The sequence below is a fragment of the Danio rerio genome, chromosome 3 (genome assembly GCF_049306965.1).
Source record: "Danio rerio strain Tuebingen ecotype United States chromosome 3, GRCz12tu, whole genome shotgun sequence".
Lineage (NCBI taxonomy): Eukaryota > Metazoa > Chordata > Actinopteri > Cypriniformes > Danionidae > Danio > Danio rerio.
Window position 1 is genome coordinate 18,943,890 of NC_133178.1, and position 16,111 is coordinate 18,960,000.

A 16,111-nucleotide genomic window follows, 5' to 3' on the forward strand; every position below is an offset into this window, starting at 1 on the left:
GGGAGTCTATGGTGACAACCTGTCAGGATTGTACATGATGTAATTAATACAGCTTTGTAATGCTCTATGGTTCCTCTATGCTCTATGTGTGTGTGTGTGTGTCTGAGAGAGAGAGTGAGCGAGAGAGAGAATGCTAATTAATTAATGAATGCAAAGAGAAAAATGTGCTATGAGTTAAATTGCCTTGTGTGTGTGTGTGTGTGTGTGTGTGTGTGTGTGTGTGTGTGTGTTTAAAATGCTTTGGAATGCACAGGTTATTGAATGAATCTGTGTTTTTTACACAGCTTTATTAAAGAGAATTGCTTCTACAAGGCCCACTTAATCCTCAATAGAGCATAACAGTAGGGTTTCAGGAGTAAAATGCCATTCATTTACGCCGTAAAGAATTACTTTTGACAAATATTGCATAAATCCTTTCAAAACGAAGCCATCACAAGCACAGAGGCTGTTAAAATATTAACCATTTTGCTACAGCTCAGTGGCAAGTAAGTGTAAATTCAGTTTCAGTTGTTTGATAACTGGATAAGTTCACTGTAACTACTGAGAATAGCAACATAGGCTCATTCTGAAAATGTAGCCATATTTAGTTTCTGGAGATCATGAATGATATAGCCTAAGCTTAACTGGTGCTGTAGGCAAAAAACGGTCGTGCCACCTTTTCGCGGAAGAAACTGAACAACGGGGGATGTTTGGGGTCTCGTGGACCAAAGTAAAGAAGGAAAAGCGAGGGATAGTGTCTCCAAGATATTGCCCACATTGTCCATGCTTGAATCCACCGCTGAGCCAGAAGTGTGTATGGCTGCATTTTGTTTTTAAAACGAACACTACGGGGCTTTATGACGTTGTTCCTTTTTGCTCCACCAGTTAACCGCTTACTTCCGTATGGATGGCTTTCCTGCAGTTATCATACACGTGAGCAACAATCACACACTGTGAACTTTTAAAGATGCGATCTGAGAGAATCACCAACACCCGTGAGATATTTGGCATGCTTAATATCTGGAGCTGTCGGCGATTCAAGTCATGCAGTGTGAAATGAGTTCTGACTGAAAATAACATTGCGATCGCCTACAACCAATGAGAGAGCAGCATCCACTAGTATGGGTCTCTGCAGGCCAGCAGAAGGTTTGGGAAGAAGGTAAAGGAGCTCATTTTCCGTCTATTTGGACCCAAGAAATGGAGCAAAAACTGATGGAAATTCAGCAGGAGCACTTTTGTCCTCCAAACTGTCTGTTTGATGTGTCATCTGAACAATACCACAACCGGGTTGACAAAGAAAAAAGTTGAGGAGATATTGCTAATTCCTATCAAGGGCGAGGTGAGCAAAATAAGTACATTTTCTACCCCACCAAAGGCTTCTTTCTCATGTATTTAATAACAAAAGATATACTACATGTGTCACGGTACGGGATCAAAACAGGAACAAAAACAGGTGTAGAATCCAAGTGCAGATTTTAATGACGATTGTGCAGTGAAAGTGACAAAGAAATACAAAAAAGTATAAAGTACAAAGTAACAAACAAAGCAAACGAGGACTTAAACAGTATAAAACTCAAACTAGACTTTGACAACTAAGACAAGATACAGTGCAAGATCAGGAACACATACCAATAAAGACGACAACGACCAACTGACAAATAGAGGATGAATGACTGAATATATAGTCCAGGTAATCAACGGAGAACAGAGACAGCTCTGGTTGCAAATCAGTGTAGATGACAGACCGGGTGTGTGCGCGAAAGAATGTATGGAAATGTAGTTCTTAAGCCACTGTAGTTCACTGGGAGTAGCAGGCGAACTACAGTGGCATCTTGTGGACAAACACAGTCATGATAACATGATCTTGCGCTGCTTTCATGACACTTCTTGCATGTGTTTGGTTGTGATACGTAGTTTGCGGACCAAGACAAAGTTGTCTGCAATTCTTCCTATAGCAAAGTCATGCAGTGCAATTTTTAAATACACAGACAAGACAATACACCATATTAGATGTACATATAATAATGAGCCATGTTCGACCCGAGTTCAAACAAACCTTGCCATCGTCTTGATAGAAACGGAGCCAAAAGCAGCGAAGAAATGCTACCCCAGATAGGCATGCAGTGTGAAAGCATCTTTGACATGACTACTTTGAAAATTTTACAGTCTGAACTCGGCATTAGTCCCTGTTTGGAGTTGCCACAGGGAAATGAACCACTAACTATTCCAGCATATGTTGACGCCCTTCCAGTCAGATCAAGTTTTTTTTTAAATGACTCTCAGGTTTAATGGTTCATGGCTTACAACACTTTATTAAAGAAATGTAAGAATTCCTATGGAGACAATGAATGAGAAATACCCTTCCACATCCAAAGCCCATGTAGCCAGTCACTATTTCCCTCTTTACACATAAAACACACTACACATCATCTCTGAACACAACACATGATCAAACCGAACCTATAGAGGGAGGCCGAGCGAAGCAGAACAGTAGTAAATGAACTCACTAATGAGCCTCTAAGTCCTCTTTAACACACCACGCACACACACATCTGTCGACTCAGACAGAACGAACCCATAAACACCTCTTACAGTGCCTGTGTGCAGATGTTTATGACCCCTTGGGTTATTGACAATACTCAACAAACAAACCAGAACCCGTGAAAGAGGAAGCGCTTAAGGGAAGGGTAGGGCGAATAAGTGTCTTGGGTAAAAAGAATCTGTAGACTGTGATCTGCAAGACCTCCATGTGTAAAGTTATGTGTAATCGGACCCGTGACAATACGAGAGAAACAGCTGGACATGCAGCAGACATATGTATGGCTCAGAGTTCTCGTCTCATCTTGCTCAACCACACCCCAAGCTTTTGGACACACCAGTGAAATGCAGTCGGCACATTATGCTGTCATGCAGCTGAAGTCCCCATATGAAGAAATTCATAAGTAAAATAAATAAACAATTTAGAGATAAAATCCAAATGGGTGACACAGTGGTTAGCATTGTCATCTCCCGGCTGGGCCAGTTGGCATTTCTGTGTGGAGTGTGCATGTTCTCCCCAGTATGCTCCTTTTGCTCCTGTTTCCCCCACAGTCCAAAGACGAGTGCTATAGGTGAAATAGGTAATCAAAATTGGCCATAGTCTGTGTGAATGAGAGTGTATGGGTATTTCCCAGTACTGGGTTGTGACTGGAAGGGCATCCAATGCGCAAAACATATACCGGAATAGTTGGCGTTTGTGGTGTGGTGACCCCTGATAAATAAGAGACTAACCCAAAGGAAAATGAATGAATGAATGAATAAATAAATAAACCTGTTGTAATGACAAAATGCAGAACGAGGCTGGTGGCGTTACTGCTAACGAATCTCACTTATGTGCGACACCAATCTCGAGTCTCACAAAGGAGCTCTGGAAATGAAAAATGAGGAGAGACAGCATTGGAAAATGAGAGAGGACTAGGCCTGGACACTATGTTTGTTTCGCTTTTAGTTTGGCCGCAGTCGCCTCGAGTCACTGTTGCTGCCTGTTTGTTTTGTTTATTTATTTATTATTTATCTTATTAAAAGACATCTTAATTAGTTATTTTTATTAGTTTGGCAATAAAGGGGCTACATGCACAGTTAATAACGTGTTTTTATTAATTGGCGGCCATTAAGTGAACTGCAGCAAGAAACTTATTGCTCGTCCTCATACTGCCACACACATAATATTTAATGCTGTGTTCACGCCACACAGAGAGCACTGCATCACTCACTGTAGTTTACTCACAAGATGTTTTTTTCTTCGCTTAAATTTTTTGCTTGAGTTCAATCATTTGAACTTGCACTGTATAATTCAGCCAAATTCTGTGTGTTTGTGAAAACCTCTACATGTGCTTTTACTTGTACTTACTATATAAATTACTCACATAAGAGACTGACGATAATAGCATTTCAACTGTCATAGCAATCTGGGCATGTTTGCTCAAGCTCTGATATTCATCAGTATTGACTCAACTGGGAAATGTAACAATTCACAGTGAAACTGCTGAAAACCAATTGAAATATGTGACTTTTCAAATCGGTAGACATGTTAAAAGAATAATGATAGCAGGGACCATTGTGCTTACTGGAAACTCACTTAACATGTACAATAGCGGTGATCCAGTTGTGGAAAAAAGTTTAAACTGAAAGCGAGTGTGCTGATGTTGATGGCGAAATTGTGATCCAAAATCACAAGATGGTCCATGAAAGCCAATGACTTCATGTAGCCTATTTAAGTTTTAAGGTAGGCTACAGCCTATTGTTTTCAGTGCATGGTTGACTGCTCCTTTAAATACACGGAATATACTTATTTGTCTTATTTGTTTAATTCAATGGACAAAACATGGACAAATTTCTGAAAATAGCCTATTTATTTATTTATAAATATGTTATATTTGTTTAGCCTATATAAGCTATTAAATTATATTTTATTTATTTATTGAAATTATATATTAAATTAAATTGCAATCTGTATTTTTCCTTTATTATTGGCTTTAACAGTTTATTGCTAACTATTCAAAGACAATTTAACTGAAATCTGTGAAAAGTTTTGTTGGCCTACAGTCAAAAATGTAATATTAGAGCCATGATTGTGGCGACAATACTGTGTCTAAATTGAAGCTATTTCTCTTATCAGAAAACAATAAACACACTTATCCCAGGTGCAGCATTGTATTAGATTTTAGCAAATATTAACAAAACACTTCCACCTTTCACGGAGAAACAGCCACCTGGGCGTCGAGTCTTCCACCTTCAGAACTGGCCACTATACTGAGAATAAAGCTTGGCTGCCTCCTACTAATAATGTATTTCCTGACTGTAAAAACTGACAGAGTTAATATTGATTATGCAGTGTTAGGCTATGTAGATCTGGCCATATATTTTTCTTACAAGCTGTTCTCACATTGGAAATAAAAAAAGTGATTTATACATGAAAATCGGACACACAGCTCTTTAAATGACAGCAGTTTTCACTGTTACGTGACTTAAAAAAAAAAAAAAAAACAGTGACTAATGAAGTGACTAAACTCTTAATTTCATTTTCCTCTCATAAAGTCATAGTTTTGCAGATTGTTTTTTTTTTTCCAATTTCTACAAATGGGACTGCAAGAATAGTACTGGACTCTAAATATTATAAGCAAATCATTTAAAAATTGTCAAAAACAAAGTGAAAATCACAGAGGCAGTCTTGTTTCAAAAAAATTCAAAGTCTCCTTCAAATGCAGCCTCAAAATGCATCCTTCATTTGCCAAGTTGAACATCCAAAGATTCATTGTACGCTTATGACGGTAGGATGTTTTTTTTTTTTTTTAAAACTCAGAATTAAATGTATGAATTAGGTTTTATTTTACTTGGATATCTAAACAAATGCTAAAAAAACTAAAAGTATGACATGTCTTTTTAAATAGTGATTTTATAGTTTACATTTTTGTGTACATGTTTGGATCAAAGAAAATATATTTCCAGCTTCTGTAAACCTTGCTTTGCCTTCAGCGGATGCAGCCTCTGAAATGAGACACAACTGAAGTCATTGCATTTGGGAACAGAGATGAAGTTCTCAAGGTGAATGTGTACCTTGGCTCTAAGGGTCAAACAACAACAACAACAACAACAACAAAAAAGTCAAGAATCTTGGTGTGACTCTGGAGTCAGATCTGAGTTTCAATAGTCTTGACAAAGCAGTAAGTAAATCAGCATACTATCATCTCAAAAACATTGCAAGAATTAGATGCTTTGTTTCCAGTGAGGACTTAAAGCAGTGGTCACCAAACTTGTTCCTAGAAGGCCGGTGTCCTGCAGATTTTAGCTCCAACCCTAATCAAACACACCTGAACAAGCTAATCGAGGTCTTACTAGGTATACTTGAAACACCCAGGCAGGTGTGTTGAGACAAGCTGGAGCTAAACCCTGCAGGGACACCGACCCTCCAGGACCAAGATTGGTGACCCCTGACTTAGAGAAACTTGTTCATGCTTTTATGAGCAGCATGGTGGATTACTGTAACAGCCTCCTCACGGGCCTTCCCAAAAAGACAGTCAGACAGCTGCAGCGCATCCAGAACGCCAGGATTCTGACCAGAACCAGAAAATCAGAGCACATCACACCTGTCCTCAGGTCTTTACACTGGCTCCCAGTTACATAATAGGGTCACACTTTACAATAAGGTTCATTAGTTAATGTTAATTAATGCATTTACTAAGATGAACAAACAATGAACAATACATTTACTACTGTATTTGTTCATGTTAGTTAACGTTAGTTAATGAAAATGCAGTAGTTCATTGTTAGTTCATGTTAACTCATGGTGCATTAACTGATGTTAACAAGAATGGACTTGAATGTTTAAAATCTATTATGAGTAACACTTTACAATAAGGTTCATTAGTTAATGCATTTACTAACATGAACTAATCATGAACAACACAAGTACAGCATTTATTAATCATAATTGAACATTTACTAATTCATTATTAAGTATTATCACTTGTCTATAAATCACCAAATGGCCTGGGACCTCAATATATAACAGATATGCTCACTGAATACAAACCAAACAGATCACTCAGATCTTTAGGATCAAGTAAACTAGAAATTCCAAGAGTTCAGCCAAAGCAGGGTTAATCGGCTTTCAGCTACTACAATCAGCTTCCAGAAATGATCAGATGTGCTCCAACATTAGGCACTTTCAAATCAAGACTGAAACACTTCTGTTTAGCTATGCCTTTACTGAATGAGCACTGTGCTACATCTGACAGATCACACTATTATGTCTTTCTTTTCTTTTTCTTTCTTTTATAACCTGTTTTAACACATTTTAATCTTAATTATTTTTATTATTTTGTTTTTATTTTCTATTACCTGTCTCTTTTATTCCTGTTTATGTTAAGCTTTTTGAATTTTACACATTTTTTTATTGAAAATTTAAGTGTAAAATACAGAATTTTACACAATTTTACACATTTTAATCTTAATTATTTTTATTATTTTGTTTTTATTTTCTATTACCTGTCTCTTTTGTTCCTGTTTATGTAAAGCATTTTGAATTGCCAATGTGTATGAAATGTGCTGTATAAATAAACTTCCCTTGCCTTGACAACTGTTGTTATTGCGGCTAATTGTAGTATTGGTAACCTATAGAAACCAACAGCAACAAGGCAAACAAAATGGAGATAGTTGATTGGTTACGTGGGTGTATATTCGCTACGTCAAAGTTTTTTCAGCAAATGTGTTTCAATCTCCAGTAATAAACCATTTTCCGCACATAAACCTCCTAAACCACCTCAAGCAAGCATAAATATATTATTATTCTTATTCTAAATTTTGATCACTCATTTTCTCATATAATACTTCAAACAGGCCATTAACACTGTGATGGAAACCCAGATAGCATTTTCAGTTAGCTAAAACAGATAGCATTTTCAGGCTAAATGAATAAAACGTTTATCATCTTTACTGGTAAAAGTTCACAATAGCAACAAATGTATAAATGAAACAATTGAGTGCACAATGATCCACAAAATCTTTGAACGGACATACTTGAGGTGCTCTGGGCAGAATTAATTGCAGCAATTAATGGAGGATGCAGCAGCATTTGAAGAATATCAATACGAATATAGAGCCTCACAAACACTTTAAAGCGTTACCATCTGAATATCTGGGGGGGTTATAGGTAATTGGACGCGAGGCATGTGCGGACCTCTAGAGAGAGATAGAAGAGTAATGTTATTTGTTTCTGTGTGCAGCTGGGGCTGGTGTCAAGCTCGAAGCTGGAGCTGGCGGTGGAAGAGGAGTGTGAGTCGGGCAGCTTCACCCACAGCGGCGAGTGCTGTGTGCAGTGTCCTCCAGGAGAGGGAGTGATCAAGGAGTGTGGAGCCACCCAGACTGAGTGCACTCAGTGCCTTGATAGTGAGTACCACTTCTCACATTTACGCAATTATTAGACTCTTGTGAAATTTGAATTCTTTTTCAAATATATATATTTAAAACATAACAGTTTTAATAACTAGTTACTAATAACTCATTTATTTCACTTCGCTGAGATGGCAGTGCATAACATTCTACTAATTATTTTACAACTACAGTGTAAAAAAAAAAAGTCAATTAACAGTTTTTTTTTATTTTGTGTTTTCCGATTATTTAAGGTTGTGAATTGCATTATGGGATGTTGATTTCTGCCCTGTCGACTTTTGATGTTGAAAATTCAACAGTTTAACAAAGTGACTTTTATTGACATTTTAGTAGTTTAAAATAATCAAATGTATTGGAAATTCATAAATTTTCTTTTTGGCTTAGTCCCTTAGTCCCTTTATTAATCTGGGGTCGCCGCAGCAGAATGAACCGCCAACTTATCCAGCATATGTTTTACACAGCGGATGCCCTTCCAGCTGCAACCCAATCACTGGGAAACATCCATACACACTAATTAACACACATACACTACAGACAATTTAGCTTACCCAATTCACCTGTACCACATGTCTTTGGACTGTTGGGGAAACCGGAGCACCCGGAGGAAACCCACGCCAACAAGGGAACTCTACACAGAAATGCCAACTGTCCCAGTCGGGGCTTGAACCACCGGCCTTCTTTGTATTAAAATAATATATGTAAAGAAATAAGTCTGTAAAGTAACAGAAAATGTACTGGCAGTCTACTGTAACAACACCAGCCCAGATGATATATCACTTTAAACTACACTGTAAAAAAACAATATTAAAACTGAATTAAATTAGCCACAGCAAATTAGTCAATTGAACTTTTAATTCACTGACTCAAAACAGCTCGTGTAACTTTTAAAATTAAGTTTCAAAATTGAGTATATGATAAACTTAAGTAAGTTACAATTAACTAAAATATATATTGTCATGACTATTGCATGACATTGATCATATATATTTTACAGGGTATTAAAAAATCTTAAACTTCAAACCTTTCAAACTAAGTCAAACTTTTTGAGTTTAAAAGTTGCTGGAAGATAGATCAATGTCCCACAAAGCAATTCAAAGGCATAAATAAATAAGGACAAATTAAAAATAAAAACATGAATCACAATTTATGTAAAACTGCTTATTACCTGACGTGTTTTACAGTGTAGGTTAAATAGGTTAACTACAGTAGACAAATTATGATAATTTGGCAAGTTATTGATAACAGTGGTTTGTTGTGTTGCCAATCAAAAAATAATAATTCTAAAGGGGGCTAATAATAATAATAATAATAATGAGCTCAATAAGTAGTTTTTTTTGCTCTCATAAAAAATTATATATATATATATATATATATATATACATACATACATACATACATATATATATATATATATATATATATATATATATATATATATATATATATATATATATATATATATATATATATATATATATATAAAGATAAAACTGAAAATTCCCTTGTTCTGTTGATTTAATGTTTGAAAAAGAATACATATTTCACATGGAGGGCTAATAATAAATGTATATTCATGTGTATGATTATATATATATGATATATTTCATGTATTATTAAACACCTGTACACATGCATGGACGAACATCCACAATTCTTCCTTTTACCCACATAAATTTATTAAGGTAATTAGTCTCTCTCAGACGTACACACGTATGCTTATTAACACATAATCATGTTCTCTCTGACACACAAACACATGCACATACACTCAAAGAACAGACAGAAAGCTGAAAGTAATTATGCAATTAGCTGGATATGCTATATGAGCTGCTGCTGTGTGTGTGTGTGCTTAATGCTTTAATTTAGGCCAAATGTTCAGCTTCGTAGTCTTTGAGGAAAACCAGACTGAGTGTTACTGAGAAAAACAAGACGTGAGAGATGAACACACATTTAAAAAGACACATAATATGTTGGAGTCTTTGTAATCCTTAGGAAATCTTGGCGGTCGGTTGACTCAATATTTTCAGGATGAAGGTTACGTTTGTATCACAGAATATATGGGTTATACAGTTCAAAGCAACATTTATTTCACAGTATGCCCTATTTTATTTTTTCTTATTATTTCTTTTATTAAAAGCAGTTTACACAAAATTTTTAAGGTCAATATTATTAGGAATATAGGAAATGATTATTTTTTGGCTAAATAACAAACAGCTGTTTTCCAATGACTTGCCTAATTAACCTATTGAAGGCATTTAACTGCAGTTTATGCTGAATACTAGCATCTTGAAAAATAATTAATAAAATAATATGTTCTGTTTTCATGGCAAAGACAAAGAAATATTTATTTTTAAACTATTACATTTTAAACAGTGTTGGGCAAGCTACTTGAAAAATGTAGTGAGCTAAGCTATTAGCTACTCAAAACGTAGTTTAACTACTCTAAAAGCGATCTCCTGGGAAATGTAGCAAGCCAAGCTAAAAGCTGCAAGGCAAAAGTCGCTTAGCTACATCCAAGCTATTTCTGCAATTTTCATTTTTAAATTGAAGCAACTTAAATCCAAGTCAATCATATCTTTGTGATCAATAAAACTGTTAATAAAACATGTGAGGCGTAATTGTTCAGTTTAATTATTTACTGCAAATGTTATACTGTACTAAACAGAAACAAATTATACTATTTTACAGCACAAACAAAAAATCCAATAAAACCTTTAAACATTTAAAATACTAGTAATTTATAGTAAAGGGAAATATGTAAAACAGGTAGAAAGAAGAAAATCGTCATTCTCGCCGTCAAATGGATTTACTTTCATCAGCTAAACACCGGCCTCACAGCTCTTTGAATGTCAGTGCAGTCACTTTCTTCAGAAGAAAACAGTTGAAGTCAGATTTATTAGCCCCCCTTTGAATTGTTTTTTTCTTTTTCTTCTTGAGAAAGTCTTATTCGTTTTATTTTGGCTAGAGTAAAAGCCGTTTTTAATTTTTAAAAGACATTTTGGGGTCAACATTATGGGGGGGGGCTAATAATTTTGACTTCAACTCTATATCTATTTATAAATATATACATACATAGAGTTGAAGCCAGAATGATTAGCCCCCCTTAGATTTTTTTCTTTCTTTTTTTTTATATTTCCCAAATGATGTTTAACAGAGCAAGGAAATTTTCACAGTATGTCTGATAATATTTTTTCTTCTGGAAAAAAAGTCTTATTTCATTTTTTAAACACCATTTTAAGGACAAAATTATTAGCCCCTTTAAGCTATTTTTTTAGTAGTCTACAGAACACACCATCATTATACAATAACTTGCCTAATTACCATAACCTGCCTAGTTATCCTAATTAACCTAGTTAAGCCTTTAAATGTCACTTTAAGCTGTATAGAAGTGTCTTGAAAAACATCTAGTCAAATATTATGTACTGTCATCATGTCAAAGATAAAATAAATCAGTTATTAGAAATTAGTTATTAAAACTATTATGTTTAGAAACGTGTTGAGAAAATCTTCTCCCCGTTAAACAGAAATTGGGGAAAAAATACATAGGGGAGCTCATATTTCAGGGGGGCTAATAATTCTGACTTCAACCAAATTCCGCATCCCCCTTCCCCATTATATGCACATCAGGAAACACAGGATAACTGAGGAAGTAAATTAATTACACCAGATATGACTTTATGAGTACATCATATGAGTGTTAAGTGTCTGGCGGTTGATTCCGCTGTGGCGACCCCAGATTAATAAAGGGACTAAGCAGTAAAGAAAATGAATGAATGAATGAATGTTAAATGTCTTTTATTTCACATACAGGTATATGGATTTTCCACAGTCAAAATGTCCAGTTTAGCATGGTTGATTCATGCTGATGACAGTTCTAGGTACAGTATTACCAACAGTGAATGCAACTAGTGCTTAACAGAAAGATCATGAGGCGGTTTCCAACATGTTCCAAATAGCACTTAAAGCACAATACTAGTAGCATGAAAAACATCTAGTCAAATATTATGTACTGTCATCATGGCAAAGATAAAAGAAATAAGTTATTAGAAGTTAGTTAATAAAACTATTATGTTTAGCAATGTGTTTCATTTTATATAATTTCGTGGTAAAAAAATATGTAGGGGGCTAATACTTCAGGAGGGGTAATAATTCTGTCTTCAACTGTACATATGTCCACTGACATTTAGAAACTGCATTGGCACATTTGGAAATGACAAAACACTTTTTACCTCTTTCTGTTGTGTTTTTCCTAAAGTGTCTCTATTCTACTTTTCGCTCTCAGTCAGAGAAACGAGCGGCTCACGGCGAGCGCAGAGAAGCACTTAGAGGACGACAGGCCTGAAATAGAGGAGGGCTTATGTTTCAGGATAGGACACTTTACATCAATAACCCAACTGGCTGCTTTTTTTTTCTTCTTTGTGCGTGGGATATAAATAAAGACGGTGAATGTTATATTAGAAAAGCACCTGCATGCATTTTTAGTGCAAGAAAACAAGCTTCCTGTTTACTGATATTTTGTGTTCTTTGCGCTTGTCTCCTGTCCTCTGTTTGGTCAACGCTGACAAAGACACACACACACAAGCACACCTACACACACAATTGCAGGTTTTGGTGGTTTATGAGGAAATATCTGTAGGTGTAATGTATTTTATACAGTAAAAACTGCTTTTAATAATCACAATAGGGCGGCAAGTGGGTAGCAATGTCGCCTCACAGCAAGAATGTTGCTAGTTCGAGCCTCGGCTAGGTCAGTTGGTATTTCTAAATGGAGTTTGCATGTTCTTTCCGTGCTCGTGTGGGTTTCCTCCAGGTGCTCCGGTTTCCCCCACAAGTCCAAAGAGAGGTGAATGTGTGTGAATGATAGTGTATGGGTGTTTCCCAGTGATGGGTTGCAGCTGGAAGGGCATCTGCTGCGTAAAACATATGCTGAATAAGTTGGTGGTTCATTCCGCTGTGGCGACCCCTGATTAATTAAGGGACTAAGCCAAAAAGAAAATAAATGAATTTCCGATAGTCTCGTCAGGTTTTAGTTGACTAAAAGTTTGAGCATTATAGCCTTGTTTTAGTCGGAATAATCCACGAATATGCTCGTGTAGTTTTATTTGACAAAAACTGATGACATTTAGTCCACATTTGGTCAAAGAATTTTGTATTTTTGTCTCCTTTTAGTAATGCAGAGTCAAAACAAAGTGGTATTGCTATACATTTGGTCCACACACACATACCTCTTTCATGCATCTTCGCTCCCTCAACCCTGCCCAGTCTAGACACAAGCATACATCAGCAACTACTGAAATATTTAGCTGGCCATTTTTCTGTCTTCCTCTTTCACACATGCACGCACACACTCATGACAGTGTGTGTGTGTGTGACCAAAAACTGATAGATACAAAGCACTCCACATCACAGTTACTGTATCAGCTGCCATTTCATCATTCTTCTGGTCAATTTCTTTCATTCCTTTACTCATATTGACTGATTTTACTTTCGTTTTTTTGCATTGATTATTATAGACAGGAAGTTTAAAACCTTACGAGTTGTGTTCACACTGACAAGGTCATTGGTTTGATTTATTTATGTGAGTCTCAAAACTGCTGTCTGTGCCATATTTGATCACAATCTAAACTAATAAATAAATGATAAACTAATAAAAGTCTTAATTCGCCCAAAAATGTACATTTACTCACCAATTACTCTCCCTCAATTCACTGTAAAAATACTCGGTTCCACAAAATTCCTTCATGTTCTCCCAACACAAATCGATAAAGTTAACAAAATCATTTTTTAACAAATTTAAGTTGATTGAACATAAAACATTTAAGTTGTCCCACCCAGAAAACCTCAGGATATGTGTTGTTTCAACTAATTTTAAATACATAGTTTGAACATGCAGCAAAAGTCATTTTCTGAGAGTTGGTTCCAAACCTTTACGAGTTTTCTTTCTTCCTTCGAGCACAAAACTAAATGTTTTGAAGAATGTTGGAAATTGGCATCCAAAAAAAGGAAAAGCAGTTGGCATCCTTAAAAAATATGATGAAAGTCAAAGGTTACTGGTTTCCAACATTCTTCAAAACAACAGTACAACAATGTTATATGATTACTTATAAATATTTCTGTGACATGTTAATTTAAGTAGCAATTCTCACTATTAAGTTTCTTATTACTAGCCTATTTTTAAGATATTAGCTGTTTATTAATACTTATAAAGTATATACATACATTGTAAAACCCAAAAAGGTAGGGTAACTCAAACCATTTGAGGAAAACAATTGCAACAAATCATTTAAGTTCAAAAGCTAATCCTAATGAGTACTGTGAACTTAATCTATTTGATTGAACAAAGCCATTTGAGCACAGTAAAACCTGATGAATGAAGATAACTCAATCTAACTGAGTACTGTAAAACCTAGTGAGTTAAGGTAACTCAAACCGTTTGAGAATACTGATTGCTACAAACCATTTGAGTTAAAAATCTAATCTATATGAGTACTGTGAACTCACTCCATTTAAGTTGAAATAATGAGGGATTTTATTAACGTCAACACTGAGTTTAAAACTCTTTTCAAATAATTACAATTAACTTTCAGTCAATTTTAAGTCAACTACACTCATTTATTTTGATAAAGTTGACTGTTGGGTGTTGAGTGTACTCCGAATGATCTTTTTCTATATTCCTAATCAATACCTAAACCCAATTGTTACCTTAATAACTGCACTGTAAGTTAACTGAACTTCATCAATTGAAACAATTTACTTAAAATATGAAGGTAAAATAGTTTTAAGCTAAAAAATAAGTTGACACCTGATTAACTTTTGAAATTAAGTAAAAGTACCGTAAAACATGCGTTGTCATTATTTTTTTATTATGTAATTTTTCACATAATCCAGCGAAAAATAGTTCCAGGAAGCAGGTAAGACAAAAACAGAAGGCAAAAAATAAAATTAACAAGTACATAACAGGTGAGAATGTGGGAAAATCTGAAAATGTGGTAAATATCAGGACATTTCAAGACAGCATTTCTTTTTCTGGATTGCTTTTGCAAACTCTGTCGGTTGGGTTTAGGGAAGGAAGAGGGTGGGTCAGTCGATCGGTCGGTCAGTCAGCCGACAGTGGCCACTTCTTGCGCAAGAAAAGCAGTGTGAATGGGACGCGTAAGATAAATTTGAGAAAGTGTACACAGCAGCCTCTGGTGGATTCGCAAAAACAAAAACTTTAAAAAAAGCATAGCTCCTGCCACGTATTTGGTGCTCTCCAGAAATGTCTACAGGGGTACGTAATCACAATGAGCCTGATAAGCCTAAAAGTAAAAGTAAATAGTCTGTTTAGTGTGTTATGTACATTAAAAAAAAGTTTTTTTTGCTGTTTGTTCAAGCTACTTATTTAAAATGAGTTCAATTAACACAACTTAACTTTCTTACAACTTAACTGTGTTATGTTCAATCCACTTACTTTTGTTAAAACAGTTAAAATAACTTAATCGATTTATATGACAACATGAAGATATTGTGTGGAATCCAGCATTTTTACAGTGCATCTTCAAATAAAGTGACCACTGTATTGGTTATACATGTTTGTGCTATAATTTAATTTAACAAGTGCATGCTTATTTAAAAAAAAAAATACTTAAAATTTTTTTAAAATAAACTTAAAATGAATGAATACTGTAATGCTTAAAAATGTCTAATTTAATAATAACAATCAAAATCATGAACAATAATGTCACATTGCAAATAACACTTTGAAGTAAAACATGAATTATAAGTCAGTAAAATACAAAAGCAATGTGTTATTTAAACTGTTTGTAAAAGGCCCATAGGATCAGTGCTTAACTGGAATCAGTCAGCGTGTCAGTTTTAAACAGAGCTGACTAATGACTGATGGGGATTTGGGGAATAACAGCATTAGATAATGATGCATTTAAGCACAGGCTACATCAGATGAGACTAAAACAGCTCTTATTCATCGGAGGGAGAGGGAGAGAGAGAGAGAGAGAGAGAGAGAGAGAGGTTAATGCTACTGAACATTCATGCAGAATGACTGGAGCCATCACTGCTTTTATTGGCCTGTGCATTCGCTCTACTGTTCCACACAGCTTTGAATTATTACTTTAACTGTATTATAAAAGAAACAGTCATGCTAATAAAGAACAACTGAATTTTCAAAACAGAGCAGAAATGCATTCAAGTGTGTTCCGATAAACCA

At 35.3% G+C, this 16,111-nt stretch overlaps 1 protein-coding gene and 1 long non-coding RNA gene across 5 annotated transcripts in view; one reads left to right on the forward strand and one right to left on the reverse strand.

The window, feature by feature from the left end:
* The window catches only part of LOC141381177 (uncharacterized), a 273,920-nt gene that overhangs the window by 33,365 nt on the left and 224,444 nt on the right, over positions 1–16,111 (reverse strand). The gene's annotated exons all lie outside the window — the stretch shown is intronic.
* Positions 1–16,111, forward strand: part of ngfra (nerve growth factor receptor a (TNFR superfamily, member 16)) — a 73,479-nt gene that overhangs the window by 5,579 nt on the left and 51,789 nt on the right. Inside the window, exon 2 of the mRNA XM_003198085.7 lies at positions 7,743–7,905. Coding sequence (XP_003198133.2) covers positions 7,743–7,905 — 163 coding nt within the window. The remainder of the gene's footprint in view (positions 1–7,742; positions 7,906–16,111) is intronic.